This window comes from Lupinus angustifolius, chromosome LG10, assembly GCF_001865875.1.
Source record: "Lupinus angustifolius cultivar Tanjil chromosome LG10, LupAngTanjil_v1.0, whole genome shotgun sequence".
NCBI lineage: Eukaryota > Viridiplantae > Streptophyta > Magnoliopsida > Fabales > Fabaceae > Lupinus > Lupinus angustifolius.
The window spans coordinates 392,226-414,765 of NC_032018.1; the positions used below are offsets into that span (position 1 = coordinate 392,226).

Sequence of the window (22,540 nt, forward strand, 5' to 3'; positions counted from 1 at the left end):
ATTGGCATGTAGATACCAACTCTTCCCTTGTTTTTTCTTCTTCTTCTTCATAAATTAACACTAATCTATTTCTATCACCAATGCCAATAAGTGAGTTAACTCTGAAAGTTGAACTCTGTGTAAAATTTTGTTCATTCACTGCACTGCATCAAATTCTTTGAGGTACCCTGTTCCCAAGTGCAGTGCCAAAATACGCAACTCTATGACCCAATTACAAAAGCAAAAGAATCCATTTTCTCTTATGGATTCTCTCTTCTTTGTTATTATTGTTGGCCATTATAAATACCTTACTTCCCCATCCTTCTTTTTCATCAACCTCACATCTTTCACCTAATCACCTTTAATCTCCTCTTCCTCACAAAAACAAAAACACACATAAAAAATGAGACCCATGAGTATGACATTAGCACCCACAGCCACAGCCACAACCATAACCATATCAATGAGTACTCACACTCATCTTTGGAACTCTCCAATTCCCTATCTCTTTGGTGGCCTAGCTGCCATGCTTGGTCTCATAGCCTTAGCTCTTTTGATTCTTGCTTTCTCTTACAAGAAACTCAATGGCCAGTTGCAACAACAAAACCTTGATGGTGGTCATAGAGATTTGGAGAAAGAAGGTGATACCCAAAAGAATGAACAAGTTAATGTCTATGAGGAAAAGATTCTTGTCATTATGGCTGGGGATAAAAACCCAACCTTTTTAGCAACCCATGTTTACCCCAAATCCTTGTCTCTTGGAGCTGATGCTGAGAACACTCCTAAGGTTTGTGACAAGTCTTATAAAGAATTTCACAACAACCATGTTGTTGTTGTTGGAAGTACTACTAGTACACAAGAAAATCAAGCATCACAAGTACAACAAATACAGTGAGGAATTAGAATTGGTTGTTTTTATTTCTTACCCTTACCTTACGTTACTAACAAAGTTTTAAATTGTGGTAAGTGCGTAATTATAATCATGGTCATATTTGTGGTAGTTTTTACGATCATATCATGACCATAAGTACAGCTAAATTAGTCACGTTTTTTTTCTTCTGGTAAGTGTGACAATGTAATGTAATTACAACATCAGTTTAAAATGATGGTTGATTAGATTATGAGTGCAGTACAGTTTAAGAAAGAGGGAGTGAATATGGAGTGAAATTCTTCACCATGTATTTCAAGAATTTGTACTGAGGGAGTTCCCTTTCAATCTAAGGACTATGCCTACATTTTTGGATTTTCTGTGTCACTTTTAGATTTATTTTACATTCTTACATTATAAGTTTGAGAAGCAACTAATTAGATGATACCATTCAATGCAACTAGTGGTAGAGTGTGGTGAATGATAAGAAAATAAATCAAAACTCTATCTTTATATCCGGGGGCTGAGCATGGAAGGGATAGGTGGGGGCAGTCCTCGATTTTGTTTTTCTTAAAATATCTTTTTACTTTTTACTCTGCTAAAACATATTTGTTGTCCTACACAATATGTTATTTCATGTGTCACTTAGTATGTTTGGCCAAAAATATATTTCATTATTAAACTTTGAATTTATAAAATTCTACACATACAAATACAAACTTTTTGAAGCAGATATACTTTTTTGGATTTAATATGTATACACACAGTGTAAGTGTATTTTACACTGTCAGTAAATCATCCATCATTGATTTGTTAACCACCATTGACTCTCAAACAAAAGTAATACAAATCAATGATGAATGATATGCTGACAGTGTAAAAAACTTTACACTGTCCCTGCACAGATTTTAAACTTTACTTTTTTTTTATCTACACCCAAATGATGTCTTTATCGAGATACTAGTGCGAGCTGATATATTTCTTTAATTTGTGGCTACATAAATAAATATAATTTAACTTGTGTATTCATTCAAAAAATTATATATAATGAATCAAGTTCCCTTGCATGTTTAGATGTCCAAAATTTCTATCGTGTGACTTTCAATGAGCAATAAGATTAGGTTAATATGTCAATGACAATATTTTATTTTTGGTATCTTTAGCCATTTAAATTTGAAATTTTCTATTTATTTAATTAATTGTAATTAAATATTACTGCTCCCTCTAAAATTTTGCTCAAGATCCGCCACACTGTTTTTATAAGTATGATTTTAGGCCTCGTGATCCAATAAGACTAATTCTGGAAATAACTTACTAATTTACTGGAAAATATTAAATTCTTTAATAAGTATTAATCATGTATGGTATTGATATTGAAGGCCTTTATACTTGCTTCTGTAACAACTATGCTGTATAAAATAATGGCACAGTTTGAGTGTTTCCAACATACTTGCACCACTCTGGGTGAATCTGAATATAGTAAAAATATGATTTTTATTTTAAAAATATCTGTAAAAGATATAATTTAAATAAATACAAATCTTTAATGTTTTTTTTGGGTCAGAACCTATCCTTTATAGATACAATTTTATTCAATATAAAACCTTCACGTACAACAAAACTCTCTACATTTAGACAACAAATACAAATCTTTAATTTCTTTTATAGTATATATATATATATATATTTATATACTAATTATAAAGGAAAACACAAAATCAACACCCCTAATTTGTGATTCTCTATTTTTCCCTTTTTATTTTTACAAAAAAACCATATAATATTATCTTTTTATTCTAAAAGTGTATTTAAAAAGTTGAACATTACACCATTTGAATAAATTCAACAAATTATAAATATTTAATACAAAATATTATATTTTTCATTTATAATGTACAAACTATACATTAACATGCTAGTTATACATAATATGAAAATTAAAATTAGATAATTGATAGACAATGCCGAAATTGAAAGTAATAATGAGAAATAAAATATGATTTGGTGTGGTTTATGGGCTTTTATAAGAAGAGGCCCATTAAGAATGATGAAAACCCTAGTTTGTTGGAGGAACACACAGAGCGAGAGAGAGAGAGAGAGAGGGAAAGAGAAGAGGATGGTTTCATTGAAACTCCAGTAGCGACTTGCTGGTAGTGTTCTAAAGTGTGGAGGAGGCTAAGTATGGCTTGATCCTAATGAAGTTAGTGAAATCTCCATGGCCAAATTTAAACTGATTTCGTATATTCTACTTTTTCACATGTTTATCTTCCTCATATGTCTTACCTTCATTCATTGAATCAACTTAATGTCTCTATGCTCTTTATTGGTTAAATATTACTCGACTAATCACATTGTGTATTATTTCTACTTCTTTGTTTTGAAAAAGTAATGAATAGTTTGTTGGATTTCCATTTTAGGCCAAAACATAAGGAAGTTGGTTAGAAATTTATATGTAGTATTGCTGGGTGTGCATGACATGAATTTCTCTATGGTCTTAGAAGAAAAACGTTTTTTGGTTATTAAAAAGTTTGTCTTGATACAACTAGGTAAGCATAAGGGTACATGGGAGGCAAGGCTTCTGTTAAGGTTCTATCTCAAAACCAATTTTCAATGAGAGGAGTAGCCCAACATGTATTTAAACCATTCCCGAGATAATGAGGTAGGCGATGTGATACCTATTTCCCAACAGCTTCCAACCAAAATCCTCTGGATGAGGAGAATGCATGTCTGCTTCGGAAGTACAGGGAATCAAAGAAGATCGACAAGCACATGTACCATTTTATGTACATGAATGTGAAGGGTAATGTGTTCAAGAACAAGAGAGTCCTAATGGAGAGCATTCACAAGTCCAAGGCGGAGAAGGCAAGAGAGAAAACTTTGTCTGATCAGTTTGAGGCTAAGCGGGCAAAGAACAAGGCAAGCAGGGAAAGGAAACATGCACGGAGGGAAGATCGATTGGCCCAGGTGAGCTCCTTTTTCTAGAATTTATTTATGCATCACCACTTGTGGCAATTTGCAACCTCTTAATGATTATTATCATCCGAGTTAACCAAGGTAATGAGAAATTGACCCGTTATCGTCTGTCTGTAAAATGTTCAGGGCCCTGGAGAGAAGCAATCAGCATTACCACCAAGTGCTACACCTACAGGTGCATCACAACCAGCCAAGTGAGTATTATGTTCTTGTTTTGTGCTTTTAGTTTTGATTATGTAATGCATTTTGTGGTCTAACTGAAGAAATGTATCTTATGCAGAGCACCAAAGAAATCCAAGTAATGATTCTGTGGCTGCTGGTTCTTTACCAGTAACTGTTTCTTTATTTGTGAGTATTTTTTGTTATTGGTTTAGACATTCAGTTACCATGCTTATGTTTGTCCTTTTATATATATAGCCAACATAAAGCTTTATCCAATATTTTATAAGATGGGTCAATGATCCAAAGTTTTGCTTAAGATTTAAAATTGAGAGTGACTTAGACTTTGTTCTACTTTTGGTTTAAGTATTCATCTTATCCTTTGTTTGGTTACTATATTCGTACTGATTTCGCCTTATGTTAATAAATCTTATGCCTTTTTTTGCTTACCTCTTGAAACAATTCAACTAGAAAACCATTCGAGATGAATTGCGGTTATATAATCACTATTGTTATTTTCATTGAGGTCATCAATTTTTGATAATGAAAACTAGGCACTCCCAAATCTCCCTTTTTTTACAATTTTCTATATTTTATCGCATGGAGGGATTACAATGATAGTGTTAAAAAAGTACAATAACCATAAGAAAAAAGTTTCCTTACAATTTTATTCTGTGATTTTTTATTTAATTTCATGACCATCTCATTTTAAAGGTTAGAATTCACATCGTTTCTACGAGAGGTAAATGCAATTTCAGTATCACCGATTTAAATGAGATAAGTGACAATTTAAAAGGTAAATATATTTATCTAAGAGAAGCTTCTAATATGTATCTTTACACAGTGCAACCGTTATCTTAGTAAATTAGTATCCTAGTAAAAGTAATTTTGCCGTGCATGTTAAATTTTCAAAGATGAAAAATGTGTACCTAGACAAAATTCAGAATCCATCTTTTAATAATGAAGAATTATTTTAACCCAAACTAATAATTTGCGTTTTTATATACATTTTATAATGTTAGGTACTAAATCACATATGAAAAATTCATGATATATCTACTGTATATAAGAATAGTAAATTAGTACTGAACAGTTTGTACCTGCCGATTGCAGCTTGCTACCAAATCCAAAAGGATTAAACAAAAGATAATTCGCATCTTAGGAAAAACAAAAAATTAATCTTCAGGTCTATGCTTAATTTCCAAGTCGTATTTTTTTCTTTACTCTAATTTTCAGTTTTGGGTACACATCTTCTCTAATGTCTCATTCCACTATATAATATTACTAATAATTTGACACGATTGCTACACGGAATGGATTATAATACATTGTTCTGTTAACTAGTATCACATTCTTTTTTTAATGTAAAAATTGTTATACTTTAAACCATACTTTTAATACAATTTTTTATCACAATCCATAATGTAAGAATACAGTAATTAACTAGAATCATGTTTTGCTTGACAAAAAATAGTATAAGGCCCAGTCATGTTCTGCTCAGCAAAAATAGTATAAGTTCCCATCATGTTCAATGATTAATTATTTTTTCAAGATAAACTCCCAATTTTATTATTGAAAATTTATGCTAACATAAAATAGATTTCAGCTACTCTAGTGAGACATGCATGCATGCTTTGATCCATTTCCCCCTCAAATCCGAGTACAACACCTAGTTGCCCATGTCCACAACTCTATTTTTTATGAACATATTCAACTCTTTACTCTTGTTCAAATTAATCCATTTTTAATATTTTTTTATCATTATATGTCATTTTAGGAAGAAAAAAAAGCAAGCAATAATAACATATATATGATATTTTATTTTTGTGACCATGTTATATTGTTTTACATTTATAGTGCACAAAGCTGACCTTGGGCATGAACATTGAATCTGTCGTGGCCATAATGCAACAAAAATGCTTATATAAAGTGCAATGATTGTTGTACTTATCATTGTTTGCCACTTTATTTTGCTGTCTAACAATTATAGAATACATGAACATAAGTGGCAAAAACAATTCCTTAAAGAGGTGGGCCAGAACCATATAGAATTTATGCTAAATCAATTTTATATATGTGTGGAGATTAAGTGATGTTATTTGTACAGTAAAATTTTAAACATTGAATTCCAAAACAAAGTAAAATATATATTTAACTTTAATTATATAGGAGTTTGGTAATATCAGTCATTCTCATTATGTTAGCAATTTGTAACCAAAGAAGTGGATAAAAAATATTTTCATTTACAAGTTCTTGCCAAGGTTATGTTAATAAATGATTTTATTAATAAAAAAACCATTTCTCATCTCCACACACACCATCTTGTCTCCCACTCTAATGAAGTTATTATGGTGAAATTTTGTCTTTATTCACATATCCAAAACTCTAATATATTTACAGTACTTTATCCCTATATTTATATATATATATATAGCTACTCATTTGAGAATAATGTGTTATTATGAGAAATGAGAAGAGTTAATATATATCACTGAATCTTGATTGAACAAATAAGATTAAAAGATATATATACATGATTATCATGTAATCATAATTAAAAAATACATGTACATGATTGTAAGGCCCAGATTTATTATTATCACAATTTTTATATGAGGACTTTTCTGACCTACGTACCTCTCTCCCAATATATATATATATATCGAAAACTCTAATATATGAGAGTTTCAAAATAATTGCCTATAATATTTCTTTAAACTATGCCTAAAATTCATTAATTTTATGGCAAGGTCTCATCTGAATGTTGCCAACAAATTTCTTTAAATACCCTTTATCGACACCTAAACTAATTGGCAATATACTTAAACAAATTAAAAGACACTCTAAAGATGAAGATTTATGGTTGCTATGGCAAGAAGATGCAACATCTTTGTAGTGCTTCATGTCAAAATATTAAGCAACTAACCAAATCAATTTTCTTCCTAGGTGCGTGCTTTTGCCGCTTCATCCTCCGCAGTGCAAACCCATTATGGGTTCAGATTTTCTATTTCATCTCTCTTTCATTTTTTGGCTTTGGTGTTCTTAAGGCTCTAAAGCCTAGAACATCTTTTACTCCTACAACTTTGGATTTGTTCTTCACCTCAGTTTCTGCCACTACAGTTTCAAGCATGGCCACGGTTGAAATGGAGGTTTTTTCTAACACCCAACTTATAGTTATGACCATTTTGATGTTCATAGGTGGTGAAGTTTTTACCTCTATGATAGGGATTCATTTTATTAGGTCCAAGTTCAAAACTGAGTTGGATAAAATAGCTTCTTCACATAGCCGTCTTAGTACTCCAAACCAACCCATTATTGTTGATCAAATTGAGTTAGAAATAGTCACAAAATCTAGTCCAGATAATTCCAAACCTGAGGAATTTCATGAGTCTTATTTGGGTTCTACAGATAAAAACTTGAGGTATTTATCTATGAAATATTTGTTTTTTGTAATTCTAAGTTATCTTGTAGTTATCCATGTTATAGGGGTCATAGGGGTGTCCCTTTACCTTGTTGTTATTCCTAGTGCTAAAGAGGTACTAAAGAACAAGGGTCTAAAAATGTTTACATTTTCTGTTTTTACTATAGTTTCAACTTTTGCAAGTTGTGGCTTTGTTCCAACAAATGAAAACATGGTTGTTTTTAGCAACAATTCAGGTCTCTTACTTATGCTTATTCCTCAAATCCTTCTTGGGAATACACTCTACCCTTCATCCTTGAAATTTATTATATGGGTTTTGGGGAAATTTTACAAGAAGAAAGAGTGTAAGTACCTTTTAAAGAATACAGAAGAGGTTGGGTACAAACACTTGCTTGCAAGACAACACACTATGTTTTTGGTAGCAACTGTTATTGGGATTGTTGTGGTTCAAGTTGTGTTGTTTTGTTCAATGGATTGGAATTCAGAAGCATTGGTGGGATTGAATAGATATCAGAAATTCATTGGAATATTGTTCCAATGTGTGAATTCAAGGCACACAGGAGAAACCATTGTGGACCTTTCAATTATATCCCCTGCCATCTTGGTATTATTTGCAGTTATGATGTTAGTCTCTATTTCTCACTCTCTTCTTCATATTATATTTATTATCATATATACAAATTCAACACCAATATCCTAAAGATTTAATATGTATACACTAATAATGTAAGTGTTTTTATACTGTCAACAAATTATTTATCATTAGTCATATAAGAATTAAAATGATCAACACTTTATTAGTCATATAAGAAGAGGTTTGAATAAAAGGTGAGTGATATGATATGATATTTTTCAAATATTACTCTGAAATTCGTAAATCTTTAACAATAAAATGAGGCAACGCATTCTTGTTTTGTATACATTTTCCACTAAAATGTTTCAAGTAGAAGCCATGAAGAAATTATAAAAATAAATAAATTGGTATTTGAATTCTTTGAACTCTTTCCAGTCACGTGATACCTGTTACCAGTTATTATCACCCTCAAAATCATTTGCATTTTTAATTTAATATCAATTAAGTTAGTTTTTATAATTAAAAAATATATATTTTTGTTCAACACTTCAACTCTTTACAGTTACGTAATACCTGTTGTCACCTTCTTAATCATTTCCATTTTTAAATTTGGCTTCAATTAAATTCAATTTTCTAATTCAAAAAGCATTTTGTGTGCCTTGTTTTCCAGCCACTTGGCTCCATATCATGTTACTTATATTCTTTATAATAACAGAATCAGTTTCATATTTATAAGTAAAAGAAAATAGTCTATCCATTATAGTACAAGATTTTTTATTTATAAGTGAATTATTGATCATGTTACTTATTATTAACTAATTAAACTAATTAACTATTAAATAAGAATAATAATTGTGGATAAGGTATAGATAATGTACAATTTATATACTAATAATGATCAATATTAAACTCCACAAATCAATAGTCAAAATTAGCCTATAATCAGGTTGAAACCAAATAGCAATAATAGATGTCTTTCATCTATTAACAGAATTACCAAAGCTAGAAAAGTATTAACAATAGAAAATAGCAATAATAGATGTTTTTCATCCTTGCTCAAATATTTGACTAAGCCCTTCATTTTATTAATCTTTTTTATTGACCAAACAATTTAGGAAGTTTTAATGTATGTTTTAATTTACTATAAAGAAGAGAATAATATGTATATAATGTCATTGTAAACTTTTTATATGATTAATACATTAATAATAATTAAAATATGAATAATAAATGATTCACTAATAGAAAAAACTTTACACAATGCATGAATGATTGTCTAACTTTTGATGTAATTAAGTGTAACATTTTTCTTGTTTTATAAACAACACCGTTTATGTGTATGCCCTTAAGGTTTATATTACTACTATACTTGCACTCTTTTAAACATAAATCAGGGAAATAGATTTAATTTTTGAAAATAAAAAATGATATATATAATTGAATTAAACGTGAGTGAGTTTCCTCAAATAATAACCACATTAATATTAATTGTGCGTTTGTTAACATGTATATAGGTACCTTCCTCCATACACAAGTTTTCTTCCTGTTAAAGATAATGCACATAATTCAGAAAGTGGTGGGAGAAAAAAGAGAAAGGGAAAAATTATAGAAAACTTGATACTCTCACAACTCTCCTATTTAACCATCTTCATCATACTAGTCTGCATAACTGAGAGGAAAAAATTGAAGGACGATCCTCTCAATTTCAACGTCCTTAATATTGTTCTTGAAGTTATCAGGTACAATCACATGCATTTATATTAATTATTTCCGATCCACATTCTTATTTTATGATATTAAGTATTAAATTTGTATTTTTTATTTTAGAGAATTAATATTAGTGTAAATTAAGTTTGGATATATGTATATATACATGGACAGTGCATATGGGAACGTGGGATTCACAACAGGATATAGTTGTAAAAGACAGTTGCATGCAGAGGCAAACTGCGAAGACAAGTGGTTTGGATTTGTAGGAAAATGGAGTAATGAAGGAAAGATCATTCTCATTATTGTCATGTTTTTCGGAAGGCTCAAGAAATTCAACATGGATGGAGGCAAAGCCTGGCTCCTACTCTAAATATTTACTAAATACTTTAGAAGATCTGTTTGTGAATTGATTTTTGAAGAAAGCAATTAAGGGAAAGAGAAAAGTTGGAAGTCATAAAATACACTTGTAATATGACTTTCAAGTCTTCTTTCCTTTTGCCTCTAGAAATCAACTCACAAATAAAGACTACTACAATTGCTTATCCTTTTTTAATCTTTTCTTTTATACTCTCATATTTTCTAAGTTCATATAACTTGATTATGAGAGATTCCAAAGTGTAACAATTATTAAAAATTATGTTCATAATTAATAATTATTGTCAGTTTGACTATGCAACATGGTTAACAATGGATTGAGGTGATACATGTTTAATCACCCTAAAACAATATTGTATATAGAAAAAATGTAAGGCTTAATTAAATGTAAGCTTAAATGTGATAAGTTTGAGACAAAAGAATATGAAACTCTTTTTCATTAGATGAAAGAATACTCTACAAAATATGGGGGGAAATTTCCTTTATTTAATATAAGATGAGGAAACATATTTATGAAATTTCTCTATTAATTACTTCCAACCAAGTTGTTCAGGAGTTGAGATAAGACTTTGGAGTAATTTTGTAGAACAAATTTAACCAACTACTATGAATTATCAACAACACACATCATTAATAAAAGTTAAAATTTTAATATGGTAGTTGTGAAAAAACTTGTTTACTTATTAAGCAATAATAATAATACATAAAACAATGAATTGCAGCAAGAAGAACAATGAATTTAGCAATAGTGACAAGAATACAATCACGAGGCACTACAAACCAAAACAAATCCACTACCTCCATTCACATTCTCTACCCTACAAATCTGTGCCTTTAAGCAAAACCAAGGCACACAAACTTATATTATTAATCTCACCCTTTCTTCCACACACAAAATGGTTCTAGTCCTGTCATTCAAGTATGCTCTAGTACTCTTTTCTTGCACTTTTGCTTTCAACTTGTTAACCATTATTCCCATATGTGCACTCAATATAGGAGCTCAAACCACTGGTGTAGCTGTCTCTGTGGTACACTTCTAACATAATAATAACCTTTAACTCATTAGATTACCATTTTTTTATATCATTTATATTGTTTCATATGTAGAGCAAAGATTGCAGCAGACAATGTGAATCAAACTTCTGCTCAGGTTCATTTTTTTGTAATCTTGTTTTGAAAATTTAGATGATTGAATTAAGATTTGATATGTTTGTCATTATGTTATGAGGACTAATAATAAAAACAAGTGTCTTATTACTATTATTATTATTACTATGATATGACACAGTGCCACCATTATTGAGATATGGAAAGTATTGTGGGCTTCTGTATAGTGGATGCCCTGGGGAGAGACCTTGTGATGGCCTTGATGCTTGTTGTATGAACCATGATCAATGTGTTCAAGACAAAAACAGTGAGTGTTCAGTGTTCTATACATATTTTAATACCTTGTTGATTGATTGAAACATCTTATATTATTATTACTTGGGTTTTCTAGATTTGATTGAATAGTTCTAATCTCAGATCTGATCCGATTTAAGTGGGATTACCAAGTCCCTTTGAAACAACAACTTAATTATTATTTTATTTTTTGTGTAACTTTTGGTATGAAAAGACCAATGAAGCTTTCAGTAAAATAAGCCATTAGTGATAAAAGTGTGGTGTTATGCAGATGACTATATAAGCCAAGAGTGCAGCCAAACATTGATAAAGTGTATGAACAAATTTAAGAACTCAGGGGCACCTACATTCAAGGGAAACACATGTGAAGTGGATGATGTTATTGAAGTTATCCATCTTGTTATGGAAGCTGCTTTGTTAGCTGGAAGAGTTCTCCACAAGCCGTAGATAGTATTGTTACCATGCCTCTCTCAAGTTTCAACAAAAGAGATATATTTTTCTGATCTTTCTTCCTAATGTTTTTGGTTTCTATATTCTCTGACCAAATTAATCAAATTCCAATGCTTTCATTTATTCATTGATTTGGTTTCACAGTATGTCCCACCTCCAAAATATACAAGGCAATGGGCAAACACATCCTTTGTTTATATAGCTTTAAATGAGGAATTAATTCGCTTGTGATAATACGGAATGGAGATCCTCTATCCCAGATTGTATCCCCTTGTATTCCCCATCAATTACAATATGTCATTTAATTAAACAAAAAAATTATAAACACAGAATTATGTTAATTGGTGTAATTTGATCGAATAGAGACAGGATAAGACATGATTTCTTGGGACAGGTGATCCTTCTTAATAGGACCCTTTCAATTCTGAATGGTTATCTGAATAAACTATCAATAATGAGAATTTGTAACAAAAGTGGAATAAGTAACAAAAATTGTGATGAAAATTGCATTTGCAAATTAGAAACAGTTGATATGTCTGCCTTATCAAGTCAACCAATCATACCCAGAGCAGAAATGAGAATAACAATAACTTTTGGAACCCATGTTTTAATTACATGAAAGTGAAACAAAGAAAGTGAGCAAAACCAACTTGGTCAATGACTTCATATCCTGCTTCTCTTTCTATGACTTGTGCTTCCTACAAATTTCTACATTTTGTTTAGGCTTTTACGGGTGGCAACTTTGGTAACACCCAACTTGGTGAACCATTGAGCCAGAGCTTCACCGGTTTCTTTGTGCTAGAAGTCGGTCTTCTTTCATTTTTCTGACGATCAAAGAACTCAATAAACAAAATGTAAATAAGCATGAAAAAACAAGCAGAAAATTTAAAACCCGAGGGCAAATTAGAAAATTGGCTTACCTAATATCCCACAATTTTTTTCACCAAATCACTAAATGACTCATTACCTAAAAACAGGAAAAGGAAAAGAAAAAATAAATGGAAATAGGAAATGAAGAATCTTGAGTTTCATAACAACAAAATGAGAGATTGAGCAAAAATAATATAGTATGTCTGTATGAGCAAGGAAGGAAGCTATTTATACAGACCTTTACCAGTAGTTGCTTGTTTGGATTCTACAATTGGTACGTCAATCTCTGCTCTTTCAAGTTTAGATAAAATCCACTTTGGAGCTACGTTAAGCCACAGAGTCTCACCAGTTTCTTTGTGCTTGAAATCAGGACATTTTTCATTTTTCTGATGATCAAAGCATTAACTAAATAAACAAAATCTAACTAATCATGAAAAAAAAGGCAGAGAATTCAAAACCCAAAGACAGATCAGAAAATTGGCTTACATTATTGGATCTATTATCCCACCATTTATCTGGGTTATTCAGCAAATCATTCCACGACTCATTACCTAAAACCAAGTTGGGACATGTACCTTAAAACATAATACTTGATGAACAGAAAAAGGAAAAGAAAAAATAAATGGAAATAGGAAATGAAGAATCTTGCGTTGCATAACAACAAACTGAGAGATTGAGCAAAAATAATATAGTAAGGTATGTATGAGCAAGGAAGTTGTTTATACAGACCTTTACCGGTACTTGCTTGTTTGGATTCTACAATTGGTACATCAATCTCTGTTCTTTCAAGTTTAGATAAAACCCACTTGGGAGCTCCGTTAAGCCACAGAGCCTCAACAGTTACTTTGTGCTCGAAGTCAGGACATTTTTCATTTTTCTGATGATCAAAGCATTAACTAAATAAACAAAATCTAACTAATCATGAAAAAAAAGGCAGAAAATTCAAAACCCAAGGACAGGTCAGAAAATTGGCTTACCTTATTGGATCTTTTATCCCACCATTTATCTGGGTTATTCAGCAAATCATTCCATGACTCGTCACCTAAAACCAAGTTGGGATATGTACCTCAGAACATAATATGGTGAAAAACAGGAAATGGAAAAGAAAAAATAAATGGAAATAGGAAATGAAGAATCTTGTGTTGCATAACAACAAAATGAGAGATTGAGCAAAAATAATATAGTAAGGTCTGTATGAGCAAGGAAGTTGTTGTTTATACAGACCTTTACCAGTTGTTGCTTGTTTGGATTCAACAACCGGTACGTCAATCTCTGTTCCTTCAAGTTTAGATAAAACCCACTTTGGAGCTCCATTAAGCCACAGAGCCTCACCAGTTTCTTTGTTCTTGAAGTCAGGACCTTTCTCATTTTTCTGACGATCAAAGCATTAACTCAATAAAAAAAATCTAATTAATCATGAAATAAACAGGCAGAGAATTCAAAACCCAAGGACAGGTCAGAAAATTGGCATACCTTATTTGATCTATTATCCCACCATTTATCTGGGTTATTCAGCAAATCATTCCATGACTCATCACCTAAAACAAAGTTGGGATATGTACCTCAGAACATAATATGGTGAAAAACAGGAAATGGAAATAGGAAATGAAGAATCTTGCATTGCATAACAACAAAATGAGAGATTGAGCAAAAATAACATAGTAAGGTCTGTATGAGCAAGGAAGTTGTTTATACAGACCTTTAGCAGTCGTTGCTTGTTTGGATTCAACAACCGGTACGTCAATCTCTGTTCCTTCAAGTTTCGATAAAACCCACTTTGCAGCTCCATTAAGCCACAGAGCCTCACCAGTTTCTTTGTTCTTGAAGTCAGGACCTTTCTCATTTTTCTGACGATCAAAGCATTAACTCAATAAAAAAATCTAATTAATCATGAAATAAACAGGCAGAAAATTTAAAACCCAAGGACAAATCAGAAAATTGGCATACCTTATTTGATCTATTATCCCACCATTTAATTGGGTTATTCAGCAAATCATTCCATGACTCATCACCTAAAACCAAGTTGGGACAAGTACCTCAGAACATAATATGGTGAAAAACAGAACAAATAAATGGAAATAGGAAATGTAGAATCTTGAATTTCATAACAACAACAAAATGAGATTGAGCAAAAGCAATAATGGTGAGCATCTCTAAGCTACAAATATTCAAAATAATAATTCCTTTATATATATTAACCCAACCATGCTGACAATCTCCTAGAACCAACTCTACCATGCGCAAGGAAATTGTTTAAAACTTTATATAGACATTTACCAGCATTTGCTTGTTTGGGTTTCACAACTGGTACATCAATCTCCAGTGCTTCAAGTTTTGGTAAAACCCACTTTGGAGATCCGTTAAGCCAGATGGAAAGACTGTCATCCTTGCGCTTGAAGTCAGGGAAATTTGGACTCACCTAAGCAGACAGAAATATAAAAAATCTCCCCAAGTAAATTAATCAAAGAGAAATTTTATGCTTAAGGATAAGTCATCGATCACTACCAATCCATTGTGTTTGCTGTCACGGAAATCAAACCACTGCTTTGAATCCTGTAGAAGGTCCCTCCAAGCTACAAAGTTAGGAGCTGGGTTTTTCTTTGCACCAGCTGTCAAATTAATTAGATTGGAAATTATTGGAGTGTTCAAATGACCCACTTAGAGAGTTACTATAAAATAGAAGAGAGTAAAGAGATACATCTGATGAACCTAAACTTACATGCGGAGTACTCCAATACAGGTTTCAAATCAAACGTCAACAACTCTAGCTTCTCTTCGAGCCATTTGGGAGTTGAGCTATCAATAAAGAGTAACTCGCCATCTTTTTTTCTTTCAAAAGCAGCACCTTTCGATTTCTTCTGTATTTAGTTGCAACAAATTTCAGAAAACAAAATTTGAAGGAATAATCAGTATTTCCAAATAGAAGCAGACCGAAGAAATTCTCTAACCTTTGTTAGACGTACATCCCACCATTCACCAGGGTTAAGAAGCAGATCCTTCCAAGGCTCATCAATGTTATTCTCCTCGATTTGCTTGGAATTGAAATCCTCTGCCGATTGATTGATTTCATGCTTCTCACTTTCTAATAAGATAGAAATAACATTTTACCAAAAGCTTATCAAGTTCATGGCAATTGTAGCTAAAGCACAAACCGTACAAACCATCAAATCAACCGAAAACTGAAAAGAATCCAGATATCAGTTAAGACATAACAACATATCCTCAACTGTGATCGAACAATCAGTAAAAAGTAAGGCAATAAGTTTATCAAAATATTTAACTTGAACTTTCAGCATATCAATAACTATTGTTCAAAAAACGTTTGCACTATGCCTAATGAATATTAATGCCAAGTAATTAAAGATGAAATTAAATTACCAGATGAAGTTGGAGAAGCATCATTGTTTTGTAAGGGATATCCTTGAACAAAATTGAGTGATTTTACCATAACCTGAACATTAGTATGAGTATTTTCACGATGAATTGGGAAATGAGGTGGATCAGTAGTGAGTTGACCAGCAATGTGGATGAAATCATGAGGTTTGAGATGAGAGATAGCAGTGTGAGCCAAATGACCTTCAAATATCAAAGGAATCCATACATAATGAGGAGAATGTTCACGACTTATCACGGTGGAGGCCCAAGCGGTTCCATCTGAACCGGTTTGGAACTGAACCGGTATAATAACCTCACCGATCAGGTTCACGGAATTCGAAACCCTCGGCTGAAATGGGATTTCTTTAGGGCGGCGAGTGGCTTTCGATTTCTTTCCGGTGACGGAGGAGTAACGTCGAGTCATTACTCCCACCGTTGCACGCCGCAGTGAATAAGAATAATAGTGATTCATTTTTTGTTCTGCTTAGTACAACGATTCGAATTTCTAAACCCTCTTCTCTCCTCTTAAACCCTTCCTACTCCAATTTCATTACCATTTTATTTATTTTTTAAATTTTAACGTTCCTTTTTTCTATTATTGTCTAAATGGGTGCAAGGATTTGGGCTGGAAATGAAGAAATGAGACCAGGATGTGGATTTTAAACTTTTTGCATTTTATTCCAAGAGTAAAACCTTTAACTTACTTTCTATTAATCCTTTGAAAATTTAAGAATTTATATTTATTCACTAATTTAAATTATTTGATTTCTCTAAAATTGATGGTCACGACGGAAAATAGAGTAAGTGAATCCCTTCTCTTTATCCATTTTAGGTCATTATGTTTTTTATGGACATTAGTTTAAAAAATAAGAGGACTTGAACAAGATAGGTATGCTTATGTATTACCTTAGTTTAAGAAATGTGTAAAGATAATTCCAATTTTATCATTGCATATGAGTGTAAAAGACTTTAAAGGATGACATACCTAGTAAATTAAGCAAAACGAGATGAGTAGCTTATACATAGGTTACATGATTTGGCCTATGAGTTGAGTTTTATCAAATATTGAGAAAAGATAAAAACTTACATTATAAACAAACATGCGTTTAAAGTAAAGGATTATGAGTTATTTTCACATATAGTTAATAAATGAGATTCCAATAACCCATTAGAGTGGATAATTATTTTGTGTTTTTTAATTTGATTGTTTAAAATTGAAAAACATGAATTAGTTTAACACATTCCATCTATTCTTATAAGTTTCCAAAAATATTTGAGGGTTTCTGGTAAATATTTGTCTTATCACTAAGATACACTTGCTTTATGAAATAAATAAATGTATATACTTCGAGATTATTAGGAGGAGGATATGCAATCTTTTGTTTTCCATGGTTATTAGAGTGCCCGTATCTAACAAAATTGAATATTTTGTGGTAATGAATTAATCATGATAGAATGTTTTCCTAACAAATGTTTCTCCCGAAAATAGAACTCGAACTTTAAAAAGTACAATTACATCTGTCAAAATAGTTGTTATGGTCATTTAGAACTCAAGTTCCTGTGTTCCTGAAATCTGTACCATTGACTTATTTTTGTTCCCACAGATTTGTGTGTTGGCTACTACTGAAAAAATGGCTATTCAAGAAGAAGAAGTAGCAGAGCCATCTTCAAGAACACCTCTTCTCACTCCTTCTCGCAAACCCTTCACTGCAATTGTGTTCATTTCCCTTGTCATCATCACCTGCATTTCTATCTCTTCTTCCTTCGCATTCGCCTATCTCTTCTTCTCTTCTTCCTCATCATCTTCATCCTTCGCTCGTTCTCTCACTACTCTCAAACGACCCGTCGTTCTTCTCATCTCCTCCGACGGTTTCCGATTTGGTTACCAATTCAAAACCTCCACACCCAACATTCATCGTTTAATCTTAAACGGCACCGAAGCCCAAAACGGCTTGATCCCTGTCTTCCCAACCCTCACTTTCCCCAACCATTACTCCATCGTCACTGGTCTCTACCCTCCTCATCACGGCATCATCAACAACTTCTTCTTCGACCCCGTCACCGGAGATAAATTCACTATGCAGAGCCACCAACCCAAGTGGTGGCTCGGTCAACCACTTTGGGAGACTGTCATAAACAATGGGTTGAAGGCTGCTACCTATTTCTGGCCTGGGTCTGAGGTAAAAAAAGGATCTTGGACTTGCCCATTACAATTTTGTCAACGTTATAATTCTTCTGTTCCTTTTGAGGATAGGGTTGATACTGTTTTGGGCTATTTTGATTTGCCTAGTGATGAGATTCCTGATTTCATAACCCTTTATTTTGAGGACCCTGATCATCAGGGTCATCAGGTTGGGCCTGATGATTTAGAAATCACTGAAGCTGTTGCTAGAATTGATAGTGTTATAGGGAGGTTGATTCATGGTTTGGAACAAAGAGGGGTTTTTGAGGATGTTACTATTGTTATGGTTGGTGATCATGGCATGGTTGGTACTTGTGATAAAAAGCTTATCTTTTTAGATGATTTGTCCCCTTGGTTGGTGATTCCGCCAGAATGGGTACATTCGTACAGTCCTTTACTAGCGATTCGGCCGTCACCTGGTTTTGTGGCGGCGGATGTTGTTGCTAAGATTAATGAAGGACTGAGTTCAGGGAAAGTTGAAAATGGGAATAAGTTGAGGGTGTATCTGAAGGAAGATCTGCCCAAACGGCTTCATTATGCGGCAAGTGATCGGATTCCGCCGATAATTGGTTTGGTTGAAGAAGGTTTTAAGATTGAGCAGAAGAGAACAGATACTAAAGAATGTGGTGGCGCGCATGGTTATGACAATGCATTTTTCTCCATGAGGACTATTTTCATTGGACATGGTCCTCAGTTTGCAAGAGGGAAGAAGATACCATCGTTCGAGAATGTCCAGATTTATAATTTGGTTACTTCCATCCTCAACATAAAGGGTGCGCCTAATAATGGGTCTTCCTCATTTCCAGAGTCTGCGCTTCTACCTCCTGCATAGGTAAACTACATATTTGATGGCTTAGCTACTTCATTGTGTTTTCTCTAGGAGAGATGCATTGCTCAGAATTATGAACATCAAGTCATGTTGCAGAAATAATTGGTGTCATTTACCTGAAATCTGCTGAGATTGAACTGTTTACATCTGTAAATTGGTGTAATTTTCCTTATCTGTCTGCTTGTTTTCCTTATTTCGAAATGCATATTGAAGATAATGTATCTGGAAATTGGCTTATTTGGTACTTGTAAAAGAAACTTAACCTTGTCCTCTGTCATTATTAGCATGCTTTAGCAGTTGAGCTTTCATGCTGCTGAACATATTTGAATACCGCACTTTCATTATTGCTACTCTCTAATATTGACTTGGCATGATTCTACTTGTGTAACTTTTCTTTGTGCTTTTACATTTTCTTGATGTCCATTTGTAAAAGATGTAATTGCTCTCTTTATGTGAACAACACGTTAAATGTATTAAAAAGTTATCAACATAAAATTTCACCTTTTAATAGGTAGAAATGTGTGATAAGAAAAAATATGCAAAATATCATTTTTCTAATCACAAGAAGTCAAGGCTTATCTTGTTAAATGAGCTGCACACATTGGACACACAAATAGAACTGAGTTCACTGTTTTTCTTGTACTCTTCAATCAGAATAAACAAAATGGAAGTTTGGGAAGATCTATTTTTGGTTCATGGAAGAATCAAATTTCAATGCACTAGTCGGTTGTGTCGGTTGCCTTTTTGTTTTGCCCGATCACACAATTAATTAAAAAATACATCTAAAGTGGGATCTCTATGTGCATGCATGTGAAGATTGTATCACTAGGCATTGAAGTTTATACTAAAAGTTACACTGCCCCTGAGTTAATGAATAAAAAGGACTAATTACATTGGCTAGGTAAAATATAATATTTCACATCCTCACCTTTTTTCCTTAACATAACTTCTCTCATCTACTTTATAACCAGTGTTCTTGGTGAATAACTAATGGTTATAAAGTAAATGTAAAAACGTGTGTGGATATAGCGATGCAAGAATATCATTGTTACCTTCAGTGATGTGATATTCAATGTAAAATAGTGATGGGTATATGATATATCACATTGTAGAATTTTCCTAACAAAAAAAGTAAGAAACCATTGAGACAGAATAACCATATACTCCTAGAAAAGCTAAGAATCAGGATTTCATTCTCGTAAATCCCAAACAAAGCCTAATAGGATCAAACCCAACCGCGTTTGTAATGGCGGAAGAGGTCTTCAGTTTGAGCATTCTTGAAGGCACTACAGGCAATGAGGTAGACAGAGATGAGTGTGACCACAGCCACAATCAATATGATATTGGCTCTCCTCCACTCTTTTCTAAGGTTACCAAGTAGACCAGCCTTGCATGCATTGCAATTGTAGCACAGTTGGGTCTGATCATTGTTCCATAAGTAGCAATCAGGGTCTGCCATAGGACTCAAAGGGTTGATCCACAATATTGGGTTCACATAATTGTATCCACATGCACTTGGAGGTTTACAACATCCTGACTGAAATTGTATAACCAATTAATGTAGGGAATTGATTAACAAGATTGATAACAGTTTTATTTTCTAGTGAAAAACCAAAGACAAGACTCTGACAAAGATGTAACTTTTATTATCATGTGTGCAATAAAGAAAAAAATAAATGTGCATAACTATTCTTGGCTGGTTAGTTAAATGTGCTCTAAATTTTCAATATTTGTGCATAAGTAGTGAATCACTTTGTAGTTTGTAGCTTTTTCAGCTGGCATGGAACTTTCTAGCCTGGGAGTACAATCATCCTTTCCATAGAATATTGAGGATCAATGTCCCACACAACACTAGGGTATGACTATGCTTAATGAATGTGAGTCTGAGCTACTGAATAAAGTGAACAAATACTTTTTTGACAGCACAATAATTATAGTAAATTACATCTCATTTGTTTTAGAGGAAGAAAGAGAAAACTAGTGACTAAACAAGTACAAAATGCAGGGTTCAGGTTACTAAATTGAAAGAAGAAACACTTGTAATAATGAACAAAGTCAACAAATACAAGGACTATAGTTCTGTTATCAGCATTAAGCCTATATTTCCATGATACAAAGGAAGAAAACCCACCTTTTGTTTAACAACAAAATGTGGCAAAGAAGGCAAATTTCTGTACTGTAAGTGACTTTTTAGCAAGTAAAACGATAGAGAGACATACCTGTAAAGGAGAGATATGAGAGTTGAAGAAGTGATCAGCAGTGACATAATCCTGAGTAAGTTTAGTGCACACACTAGAATGAGTCAAACAAGTCCTTATCTTATGCCAACTTTCATCATTAGTAACACTGTTCCTCAACCATGCAGAGAAGCCATCAAGCCTAGACTCCTCATACCCTCTTCCAAGGACATGGTAAGTTCCATTAGGTCTTGTAACAACAAATGCAAAGACAAGAAGAACAAGGAGAAGAGCTATAAGGATAGCCATGCAAAAAAGGTAAAAGGCCAAAAGTCCTTGTTTGTTCCAATATGCACCAATAAAGCCAGCAAGTGAAACAAAGAGGATGAGTATGCCAAGTATAAGGACTGGCCAACGGAAGTTGTGAATGCATTCATTGTCAGGCTTTGATGCTAGCCATGTTCCTGCTGCTATGATTGGTATTGAAGCTAAGAGTGCTATGAAGTTCAAAAGTGCAGTGATGTTGTTGCTTACACCCATCTTTGCTTTACTTTACTTTGCAAAAAGGGTTATTGGCTATTGGAACTGAGTCACTGAGTTTAAGGCTGCAACTTTGCAAGAGGGTTGGAGAGAGATTTGGAGTGTGGTTTGCACTTGGCAGGTGGACTTAGGTGGAGGGCTACATAGATCAAGATGGTGTGGGGTAAGAACTCAAATTGGGAAAAGGGTTTATCTTTTATCTCTCTCTAGTTTGCTTTTCTAAATCTTCCACGTTATTTGTATCAATGTTTAAGTATTTAAGTATTTAAGTCTCACACCGTCTACTATATTGTCTATGGAATTGTTTAAATATATTTTGGGCTACTTCTTTCATTGTCAATTACATAAAATCTTAACATGGTATTAGAGTCGCAATCCAACTTTTTCCGTTGTCATGAGCCAACAGATACTCTTGATTCGACATCTTTACATGAATGGGACATATTGAAAAGTAAATCACATATTACAGGCAGATTGTAAGAGATGATAAAATAAATTTAGTAAATATCATTTTAAAAATCAAGTACTTGTGCTTGTTCCTCTATGAGAGGAGCTGAACTTGTTGTATCACACACAGTGTTTCATTGAGATATTTATTCCCATTAATATGAGCTTATAAATTCTTAACTAAATTAACAATATTAAAGTCGGCAGCAA

At 32.8% G+C, this 22,540-nt stretch overlaps 6 protein-coding genes and 1 pseudogene across 8 annotated transcripts; 5 read left to right on the top strand and 2 right to left on the bottom strand.

Annotated features, from left to right (window-relative positions):
- On the top strand, nt 111–1,220 carry LOC109358087 (protein GLUTAMINE DUMPER 1-like). The gene has a single exon (XM_019602162.1). The coding sequence runs from the start codon at nt 383–385 to the stop codon at nt 872–874; it is 492 nt and encodes a 163-aa protein (XP_019457707.1). The 5' UTR covers nt 111–382; the 3' UTR covers nt 875–1,220.
- LOC109358099 lies at nt 2,908–4,241 on the top strand (annotated as a pseudogene).
- On the top strand, nt 6,783–10,087 carry LOC109357766 (sodium transporter HKT1). The gene is made up of 3 exons (XM_019601807.1): nt 6,783–8,024; nt 9,489–9,713; nt 9,856–10,087. The coding sequence occupies exons 1-3, from the start codon at nt 6,829–6,831 to the stop codon at nt 10,052–10,054; spliced, it is 1,620 nt and encodes a 539-aa protein (XP_019457352.1). The 5' UTR covers nt 6,783–6,828; the 3' UTR covers nt 10,055–10,087.
- Nucleotides 10,908–12,049, top strand: LOC109358080 (phospholipase A2-alpha-like). The gene is made up of 4 exons (XM_019602153.1): nt 10,908–11,087; nt 11,167–11,209; nt 11,348–11,473; nt 11,732–12,049. Exons 1-4 carry the CDS (start codon nt 10,956–10,958, stop codon nt 11,905–11,907), a joined length of 477 nt encoding a protein of 158 aa, XP_019457698.1. The 5' UTR covers nt 10,908–10,955; the 3' UTR covers nt 11,908–12,049.
- LOC109358931 (protein OSB3, chloroplastic/mitochondrial-like) lies at nt 12,643–16,660 on the bottom strand. 2 transcript variants are annotated; one of them, XM_019603433.1, is made up of 15 exons: nt 16,159–16,660; nt 15,729–15,862; nt 15,500–15,638; nt 15,286–15,389; nt 15,058–15,199; nt 14,728–14,792; nt 14,480–14,627; nt 14,254–14,318; nt 14,005–14,152; nt 13,758–13,822; nt 13,510–13,657; nt 13,267–13,331; nt 13,019–13,166; nt 12,831–12,877; nt 12,643–12,734 (listed from the first exon to the last, which is right to left on the bottom strand). In XM_019603433.1, exons 1-14 carry the CDS (start codon nt 16,625–16,627, stop codon nt 12,831–12,833), a joined length of 1,887 nt encoding a protein of 628 aa, XP_019458978.1. In that variant the 5' UTR covers nt 16,628–16,660; the 3' UTR covers nt 12,643–12,734. The 2 variants fall into 2 exon arrangements, with proteins under 2 accessions (XP_019458978.1, XP_019458979.1); XM_019603434.1 differs by lacking the exons at nt 14,480–14,627; nt 14,728–14,792 and having other exon boundaries at nt 16,159–16,658.
- On the top strand, nt 17,717–19,524 carry LOC109358599 (venom phosphodiesterase 2-like). 2 transcript variants are annotated; one of them, XM_019602924.1, is made up of 2 exons: nt 17,717–17,917; nt 17,951–19,524. In XM_019602924.1, the coding sequence occupies exons 1-2, from the start codon at nt 17,787–17,789 to the stop codon at nt 19,167–19,169; spliced, it is 1,350 nt and encodes a 449-aa protein (XP_019458469.1). In that variant the 5' UTR covers nt 17,717–17,786; the 3' UTR covers nt 19,170–19,524. The 2 variants fall into 2 exon arrangements, with proteins under 2 accessions (XP_019458469.1, XP_019458468.1); XM_019602923.1 differs by having other exon boundaries at nt 17,718–19,271; nt 19,324–19,524.
- Nucleotides 20,138–22,008, bottom strand: LOC109358138 (tetraspanin-2-like). The gene is made up of 2 exons (XM_019602213.1): nt 21,386–22,008; nt 20,138–20,703 (listed from the first exon to the last, which is right to left on the bottom strand). Exons 1-2 carry the CDS (start codon nt 21,881–21,883, stop codon nt 20,392–20,394), a joined length of 810 nt encoding a protein of 269 aa, XP_019457758.1. The 5' UTR covers nt 21,884–22,008; the 3' UTR covers nt 20,138–20,391.